The following is a 10,000-nucleotide window of genomic DNA, read 5'->3' on the forward strand; positions in this document are numbered from 1 at the left end:
CATACATCTCTTGCTCTGTCTCACTGTCATGTCTCATCTATCACTTGTGTCATACTTTCACCCTCTCTCATATCAAGTCCTCATCCGTCTGACTTTGACTTAATCTCTCTAGGCTTCGGAGGAGTGGAAGTTCGTTGCCATGGTGATGGACCACATTCTGCTGTGTGTGTTCATGGCTGTGTGTATCATCGGGACAATGGGTGTGTTTGCCGGTCGTCTGATCGAGCTGCACATGCAGGGTTGAGAGTCTGGAGGCCCGAGCGAAAGCCTGGGCCTGGAGTACCTGTTCCACCTCCACAGGCTCACTCTGCCTGGGGGACTTGAGGGCTGGGTGTTCCCCTGTTCACATGGATGTGTTTTGATTCCCAGATGTACTGCATGTCACTCTCTGTCTCTGCCAGTCAGTCTTTCAGCCCAGACAGTCTGTCACCCCTACGTTTGTACACACACACACACACACACACACACACACACACACACACACACACACACACACACACACACACCTGCACACACAAACACGCTCACAGACACAGACACATAACACATACACGCACACACACAAACACAAAATACTCATACACACACAGAGACACATGCTCACACAGAAAAACACACACCCACACACACACACACACCTTCACACACAAACACGCTCACAGACACATACACGCACACACACAAACACAAAATACTCATACACACACAGAGACACATGCTCACACAGACACACACACACACACACACACACTATACAGCTGAAATTACTCACACTACTTGCACATGCCTGAGGCTCCAACACCCTCACACACACCCTCACACACACCCTCACACACATCAAGTTCCATGAAAGCTTGTCATTTTACTGCAGACAGTCTGCATTACCATCTCCACCATCAGGGTATTACGCCGTCCCATCCTGATGACTGACCTGCCGTGTGTGTGTGTGTGTGTGTGTGTGTGTGTGTGTGTGTGTGTGTGTGTGTGTGTGTGTGTGTGTGTGTGTGTGTGTGTGTGTGTGGTGTGTGTGTGTGTGTGTGTGTGTGTGTGTGTGTGTGTGTGTGTGTGATACGCTCTAGTTCTACCGGTATAAGGGCACATGAGACTGCTCAATAACGGTAAAGATACTGTATGTGTTTAACACGTGGAACCTACACTTTGAAAGCAGCTCAGACTGCTGCATTGAGAAATAACGCAGAAATACATTTAAGTATTATGTTGCATTATGGGTTATTATGTTGCATTATGGGTCGCGGAGAGGCAGAGGCAGAGACTAATTAACGATGGTGAGAGACACTGTGCAGAAAAATGCAGTCATCATGTATATAGCAGAAAATAAATCTGTGCTCTCTTAATTGTAGGCTGTGTACGTGGTTCCCTCGCGTGTGTGTGTGTGTGTGTGTGTGTGTGTGTGTGTGTGTGTGTGTGTGTGTGTGTGTGTGTGTGTGTGTGTGTGTGTGTTTACAGGAGCTCATGAGTGTCACTACATAATTGTGTGTGTGAATTTTTTTAAATGTGCTTTCCGAAGGAATTTCGCCTGTTCGTGATTGTGATTTCCCAGTTAGTAGATGACTGATTTGGATCTGATCCAGCTCCAATCTGGCATCGATCTGAATCTGATCTGGCCTCGATCTGAATCTGATCTGGAATCGATCTGAATCTGATCTGGGATCGATCTGAATCTGATCTGGCCTCGATCTGAATCTGATCTGGAATCGAGCCAGCTTGGATCTGGCTTTTAAACCAGTTCTGCACTGTTGCGGAGCAGTTGGTGAGATTCAGATTCAAGTCTGTTCCTCAACTGTTCTGTTTTTTTTTTTGGAGAAGTTGTTTAATGAAATATGAGACATTATGAAACTCATCTGGGAGTATCTTCCTCTTCAAAGCAACTCAGATGTCTGCTTTGATGCCATCAGAGCTTCCGTACGTCTTTATATATGCCTATTTCAGTTTGTGCCAATTAAGTGTGACTTTGTTTGCAATAAAACTTAAACCACTTCATGGGCCCGCTCTCACTCTTTGCATCATGTGTATGCCGATCCATAGGTTAATAAATCTGATGTTTGTGGTTCATGGGATTTTACATAAAGAAGTCTTGAGACTACATAGGCCTAGAGAAAACTTGTGCACTCAGAACGCGTTCACTGGCCCTGATTATCATTCTGCAAGGAAGAAAAAAAAAACAGTTGCATAATTCCACATTTAGTCTTCATGCCAAAGCAGGTTTAATGAAACGTTAATATCTTAGTAAGCCACGGGACTTCTACTGAAGGGTGAGGGGCAGGCTTGCTCCGCTACCAGACTGTGGCGGTGGCGCGTCGCGTCGCACCCGCGTAGTTTCGCAGATGTGGCACCAACAGCGCAAAGTTTACACGCCTGAACTGCGCGCGCGGCCCACATCTGGAAACGTTGCATCACAGCAGCAAATGTCCCGGATAAGGGAGAAGCTCAGGACCTTTTTTTTTTTTTTCTGTCGGCAGAAGCAAACAAAACTCGACTGTAAAAAGCAAGGGCTGCGACACTGTCACTTCACTGTTCGGGTAAAACCACCGCGTTAACTGTAATGTGATCTCAAGTATAGATGGGAAGAGAGTCAAACTGGTTGGCAAGTGGAAAAATACTTCGGAAGATCTCATCGTGGAAAGTGAGAACTTGAAACGGAAAACATAAAGCGATATCGCTTTGACCGCGAAGGAGTGGCACGCAGGCACCAACCCTGCGACAGCAAGTGATGAACGCTTGAATAGAGGTAACAGTTATCCTATCGCTGCTAGTTTGTGAGATTTCGCGGAGACACTTGGGTCTTTCGAGGCGTTGTTTTTTAGACCCTTTTGGGTAGCCTAAACTAATTCTACTAAGTTGGACTAATGTCAAATTCAGGTGATTTCTTCTGGCACTTTATAAATAACTCTTGCATTTTATATACATTGATTTTAACCGTTTATGTCACAGTTAATGTTGCACCTTGAATGTCGTTCTCATAGACCGACACAATGTGCCAAGTTTTAGAGGAAGCGACACCCCGCGGGTATTTCCTGGGTATCTGCTGAGAATTAGCGTTTGTAGGCTATGGCAGAGTTGGACCTCGCATGACTGCACATAACCCGTAGTGTTGCAGTGTTGTACGATCCAAGGAAAACAGAGACGAATTGTTCTTGGTTTGACATAGTTGTGCCCGTCCTGAACTCGGCACAAAGCAAACGCGCGTCATCTCTGAGGTAAGTCCCGGTGAGTGACATTTCTCGTAATGTCTCTCGCTGGAGTTGATAGCCTACATGTGGTCGTTAGTCAGCTTGAGCTGTTGCTGAGCGTTGGCGGGCACTGAGCCATCGTTCAGCTTTGTAGGGCAGGCTATATGTCTCTGACTCAGAAACGTTGTTACAATGTCGCTTGTTTCACTGCTATGAGAAATCTTGCAGTTATGTTCTTTTAGTCTTATGCGTGCGTGGTGAGAGAGATGGGGTGGATGGGTTGATTGGGTAAGAGAGAGATGGAGAGATACCGAGAGGTTCCAGGTATCTGGAGGACAGAGTTTGGTAAACAGGTGGCCCAGCATGCGGGTATGATCACAAGGTGTAAATAAACCAAGTGGGGATGAAGTTGAGGCATACTATACCATGATTCAATCTTTTCATTCCAAGTGATCTCTAGATGTGTGTGTGTGTGTGTGTGTGTGTGTGTGTGTGTGTTCCAAGTGATCTCTAGGTGTGTGTGTGTGTGTGTGTGTGTGTGTATGTGTATGTGTATGTGTATGTGTGTGTGTGTGTGTGTGTGTGTGTGTGCGTGTGTGTGACTGTGTGTGCGTGTGTGTGACTGTGTGTGTGTGTGTGTGTGACTGTCAGTATTGTTGACTGTTCTGCTGGTATGTGCTGTTTATATGCCTTCAGCTGGGCAGGCTGTGGAGACACACTTGTTGACTCTTACCTCAGGACGTTTAGGCTCGGACTGAGGCGTGAGTGTGACCAGGCTCCACTCACCTTCGGAAGTAGGTCACTTCTCCATTGCAGAGTAAGGAACCGCACACAGACTCCACTTTACCACTCCAGACACTGTGAGGACGAGGGTCAGGGTACACACACACACACACACACACACACACACACACACACACACACACACACACACACACACACACGCACACAGAGGTTGAGAGACAAATGAAGAATCACATGCAATTAAACAGTATCAAAAACTCAAAACCGTTTCCCAGGCTTGTTCTTGGTGTACATGCTTTTGTTCGATTGTTTGAGATATATTAATTACTTTTATTGATAATAGTAATAATAATAAAAATAATAATTTCATAATATCTTAATGTAGACATGGATTGCATGTAGTCTGGGAGAACTCTGCTGCTTCAGTAAGACCTACTGCGTTAAAAAAAAAAAAATCACATAATCAATTTGACCTAGTGAAATGATTAATTACATCCGGTATTTAACTTTACAAGTACCCTTGTTTCAAAACATTGTGCTCATGAACGCACAAATACAAGTCTCAAAGATGTGCGATGTGAGATCGAACTAATGATGTTCTAAGAACACTTCCTTGCGATATGTTGTATGCTTGGGGAGGTTGCTGAGATGAGTTTGAGCCTTAGGTTGCATTCTGTACTTGTGATGTATTCTGCAGTATTCGGACTAATGTGATCTGTAAATAAGTTCAGTCTATACAGTACTTTTTCTTTCTCACGTGTGATGGATGTCTCTGCTGTTTGTTTGTCTTTCCCGTCATTATGATATTTTCCTTTTCAACAGAAATTATCGTTTGGAATAGGTTTGCTTTTTGGTATTTGCATTCGTTTAAAATGTTGGTTTACACAAGTTATTTGGTAAAGATTGACATTTAGGAACCATCATCGCCAAAAGTATGCTTCAGAAGCTTTACAGAAGCGCAGCAACTTCTCATGAGTGGGGCCTTTATCTGTGTGTGTGTGTGTGTGTGTGTGTGTGTGTGTGTGTGTGTGTGTGTGTGTGTGTGTGTGTGTGTGTGTGTGTGTGTGTGTGTGTGTGTGTGTGTGTGTGTGTGTGTGTGTGTGTGTGTGTGTGTGTGTGTGTGTGTGTGAGAGAGAGAGTCATGGGGGGAGAGGGAAAACCGAGAATAAGGGAAAGAAAGAGACAGAATGAGGGAAAGAAAGGGAGATAGATATATAGAGAGAGAGAGAGAGAGAGAGAGAGAAAGAGAGAGAGAGAGAGCATGCACGCACATCACATGCTTTTGGAGAGGATGTTCCCCCACTTCCTCTGTTGGTCATGTGACCTGATGTGGCACATCAGCAACCGAAGATATGAGAGAGCGAGGTACAGGGTGAGGTCAGGTAGTGTGAGTGTGTGTGTGTGTGTGTTTGAGTGTGTGTGTGTGTGTGAATGTGAGGATATTTCAGGTTATTTTAGGAGGGCTGAATAACATCAGTCAGCCCTTAGACCAGACCCGCTGACTGTGCTCTTACTGAAGCCAGTTACACACACACACACACACACACACACACACACACACACACAGTTCCTCCAGCATACTGATACACTCGTACTGCTGATGCACTCATCACCATCCAGAGAAAAATCAAGAGTGACATTTTGCTGACTTTCTGTCTCACACACACACACACACACACACACACACACCGAAATCACTTTTTTCTTTACTTCTTCTCAGAAAGAGACACTGGGTAGTGTAAAATCAGCAGTCTACTGATTAGGTAAATGTGTGTGTGTGTGTGTGTGTGTGTGTGTGTGTGTGTGTGTGTGTGTGTGTGTGTGTGTGTGTGTGTGTGTGTGTGTGTGTGTATGAATCCCTGTTTGACAGAACCTGAACTCACACATGGCTGTGCAGACCAAGCTCCGGCATGTTAGTGAGGTTATTGTGTGGCTTGATCCGTCGACCAACCAGACTTAATGAGGAAGTCGACAACATGATGTGGACGTGAGAGAGAGAGAGAGACAGAGAGACAGAAAGAAAGAAAGAAAGAACGAACAGAGGCTTGTAAATTTCTGCGATGGCAGCTTCATTGTCTCATTTTGATAAAGAATGACTTAGTTGGTCTGCTTCCTGTTTCATATGCAGTAACCCCGTAAGTACTGTGCATCATCTCACCATTTCCACTTCTGTGTCCAACACGTGTGCTTTAGAGTTCAGGTAACTAGGGGAACTACTCCATGCTCAAGTTCATATATATATATATATATATATGTGGGTGTGTGTCTGTGTGTGTGTGTGTCTGTGCCTGTGTCTGTGGTCTAACTGAAGCCTTGTTTGAGGTGGAGAGCATAAAATGCAGACCGGAAGCTGAGAGTGGTTCTCTTCTTAAAAATGACCCAAAAGCCATAGGTTAGTTAGGATGATGGTTAGAGTTCTGAGAGATTTCTAGTTCCCTTTTTATACTGTTTGGAAACAGCATTGAGTTTAGTTTACATCAGTTTAGTGTGACCACCCTTCAGCGAAAACATGAGCTGAGCTTGAAGAATTCTGGAACCTTCTCCAGGTTCTCTGTTGTGCAGGCGTTTGGACAGCATGTTCCTCATTGGTGGATTATGAAACCATGTTCCTCATTGGTGGATTATGAAACCACGCTCCTCATTGGTGGATTATGAAACCACGCTCCTCATTGGTGGATTATGAAACCACGCTCCTCATTGGTGTATTATGAAACTAAGCTCCTCATTGGTGGATTATGAAACCACGCGTTTCAGACGGTGGCGGTCCATCTCAGAATCGTACTTCTGTGAGGGCAAGGCTGTGTGTGCCATGTTCTGCCATCATGTATGGCTAAAGAACCAACAATGCTGTTCCGCAGTAGAACCTCAAAGGTACTCTTATATAGCGGGCAGCCATCAAGGGTTCAACGTCCTTTTGAACTGGTGGTGTGATGTCAATGAAGTGAATTAATGTTGAATAGCAGTGCAGCGTTGCTGGGGTTGGGGGCTGTGGTTTGATGAATTGTAAGATGATTGGTTTGTGTAGATAAATGGTGAACCTGTGCCTTTTGCGTTCAAAAACAAAACTTTCCACACACACACACACAAACTCACCCACACACTGTTTTGTTATATAGGTGGATGGGAGTGCTGGGTGGAATGCTGTACTGTTTGTGTGTGTGTGTGTGTGTGTGTGTGTGTGTGTGTGTGTGTGTGTGTGTGTGTGTGTGTGTGTGTGTGTGTGTGTGTGTGTGTGTGTGTGTGTGTGTTTCTCTGTGTTAGTGTTTCTGTGTGTCTATATGTGTGCTTCTGTGTGTGTGTCTGTGTGTTTGCATGCTGTGCGTGTGTGTGTGAGTTTGCATGCTGTGTGTGTGTGTGTGTGTGTTTGCATGCTATGTTAAAGACTTCCTCTGCCATGTCAGCTGCTTCAGGTCAAACTGTGCCATCACAGGATGCAAGTTTCATCAATGCAGGATGCATTTACCGTAATTTCCGGACTATTGAGCGCACCTGAATATAAGCCTCACGCACTGAATTTTTAAAAAATAATTATTTTTAACATAAATAAGCCGCACATGTCTATAAGCCGCAGGTGCCTACCGCAACATTGAAACAAATTAACTTTACACAGGCTAAAATGAATGTCAAAACTAATACAATAGTTAGTTTTGCCAGTTAGATAAGTGCACTGTTGCTTTAAGAGCGCACAGTCGCAAGAGTCAATCAGAAGCTAGAACGTTAGATTGAAGACAGACGCTAGTTTGAAACCAGTGAGCTAAAGAACTTGAAGACTGGATTTGTATTGTTGTAAACTTTTATTTTATTTTCTAAAGTGTTTTGAGTTGTGTTCTGTCTACGCTGGTAGACTGTGGTTATTTTGACATTAGTTAAGTTATTGAGAGATACTGAGAAATCGCGTGGAGCTAAGCATCCATGCGGCTGCATCCATGCTAGCATCCTAGCTCCACAAAGCCACCGTAAACACAAAGCCACCGTATACAGTCACAGGTATCATAATCCATAAATTAGCCGCATCGTTGTTTAAGCCGCGAGGTTCAAAGCGTGGGAAAAAAGTAGCGGCTTATAGTCCGGAAAATACGGTAATCAATGACTCCATTGATACACCAGCGTGAGATGAGGTGACGCTAATTAGAATATCAAAACTTTAACATTCAATAATCCTGTTAATCTGAGTTTACTACACTGCAATAGTAGGAAAACCGTGTAGGATTAGTAGGCTAGGCTAAACTATATTGTTTCAAAACTGAGACAAGGACAACATCAAGGGTAAATGTAAAGAAGACCACAGAATGACAACACAAATTAAATGCTGGCTCTCCACAGAAAACAACAGACGGATGTTTTGGTACAAATGGCCTCTAGGACAACTCCACTCCCCAGATAGTTCATAGCTGGATGTGAGGAATAGTCCAATCAGCGTATACTTATCAACTCACTGGCAGATAGCTAGAATCCTAGTTAGGAGTACTTTTACTGAAACAGCAGCCGGTGGTCTGAAGCAGTGTGCTCAGCTAGCCCCAGAGTGTTCAGCTAGCCCCAGAGTGTTCAGCTAGCCCCAGAGTGTTTAGCTAGCCCCAGTGATGTTCAGCTAGCCCCAGTGTGCTCAGCTAGCCCCAGTGTGCTCAGCTAGCCCCAGTGATGTTCAGCTAGCCCCAGTGTGCTCAGCTAGCCCCAGCTAGCCCCAGTGTGTTCAGCTAGCCCCAGTGATGTTCAGCTAGCCCCAGTGTGCTCAGCTAGCCCCAGTGTGTTCAGCTAGCCCCAGTGTGCTCAGCTAGCCCCAGTGTGTTCAGCTAGCCCCAGTGATGTTCAGCTAGCCCCAGTGTGCTCAGCTAGCCCCAGTGTGCTCAGCTAGCCCCAGTGATGTTCAGCTAGCCCCAGTGTGCTCAGCTAGCCCCAGCTAGCCCCAGTGATGTTCAGCTAGCCCCAGTGATGTTCAGCTAGCCCCAGTGTGCTCAGCTAGCCCCAGTGTGCTCAGCTAGCCCCAGTGTGTTCAGCTAGCCCCAGAGTGTTTAGCTAGCCCCAGAGTGTTTAGCTAGCCCCAGTGTGTTCAGCTAGCCCCAGTGATGTTCAGCTAGCCCCAGTGTGTTCAGCTAGCCCCAGTGTGTTCAGCTAGCCCCAGTGTGTTCAGTGCTGTCGTTAGGCATCAGCTCCTTTCTGTCCAGGGCTGCTTGCAGGGTTGGTAGATAGATAGATAGATAGATAGATAGATCTTCTGCTTGCAGGGTTGGTTGCAGGGTTGGTTGATAGATAGATAGATAGATAGATAGATAGATAGATAGATAGATAGATAGATAGATAGATAGATAGATAGATAGATCTTCTGCTTGCAGGGTTGGTTGATAGATAGATAGATAGATAGATAGATAGATAGATCTTCTGCTTGCAGGGTTGGTAGATAGATAGATAGATAGATCTTCTGCTTGCAGGGTTGGTTGATAGATAGATAGATCTTCTGCTTGCAGGGTTGGTAGATAGATAGATAGATAGATAGATAGATAGATCTTCTGCTTGCAGGGTTGATAGATAGATAGATAGATAGATAGATAGATAGATAGATAGATCTTCTGCTTGCAGGGCTGCTTGCAGGGTTAGTAGATAGATAGATAGATAGATAGATAGATAGATAGATAGATAGATAGATCTTCTGCTTGCAGGGTTGGTTGATAGATAGATAGATAGATAGATAGATAGATAGATCTTCTGTCCAGGGCTGCTTGCAGGGTTGGTAGATAGATAGATAGATAGATAGATAGATAGATAGATCTTCTGCTTGCAGGGTTGGTAGATAGATAGATAGATAGATCTTCTGCTTGCAGGGCTGCTTGCAGGGTTGGTTGGTAGATAGATAGATAGATAGATAGATAGATAGATAGATAGATAGATACATCTTCTGCTTGCAGGGTTGGTAGATAGATAGATAGATAGATAGATCTTCTGCTTGCAGGGTTGGTAGATAGATAGATAGATAGATAGATAGATAGATAGATAATGGGGGCTTATCTAGATAGATAGATAGATAGATAGATAGATAGATCTTCTGCTTGCAGGGTTGGTTGATAGATAGA

General features: G+C 44.6%; 2 protein-coding genes across 3 annotated transcripts in view; both read left to right on the forward strand.

The window, feature by feature from the left end:
* The window catches only part of LOC105912610 (acetylcholine receptor subunit alpha), a 9,840-nt gene extending 9,340 nt beyond the window's left edge, over nt 1-500 (forward strand). The window contains exon 9 of the mRNA XM_012841592.3: nt 113-500. Coding sequence (XP_012697046.2) covers nt 113-244 — 132 coding nt within the window. The 3' untranslated portion in view covers nt 245-500. The remainder of the gene's footprint in view (nt 1-112) is intronic.
* A 1,550-nt stretch (nt 501-2,050) lies between these two features.
* Nucleotides 2,051-10,000, forward strand: part of wipf1b (WAS/WASL interacting protein family, member 1b) — an 18,529-nt gene continuing 10,579 nt past the window's right edge. Inside the window, exon 1 of one of the 2 annotated variants that reach the window (XM_031558233.2) lies at nt 2,051-2,749. The gene's annotated coding sequence lies outside the window, so the exon portion shown is untranslated. The other variant, XM_031558234.2, reaches the window with a different exon arrangement.

This window comes from Clupea harengus, chromosome 21, assembly GCF_900700415.2.
Source record: "Clupea harengus chromosome 21, Ch_v2.0.2, whole genome shotgun sequence".
In the NCBI taxonomy this organism is placed as follows: Eukaryota; Metazoa; Chordata; class Actinopteri; order Clupeiformes; family Clupeidae; genus Clupea; species Clupea harengus.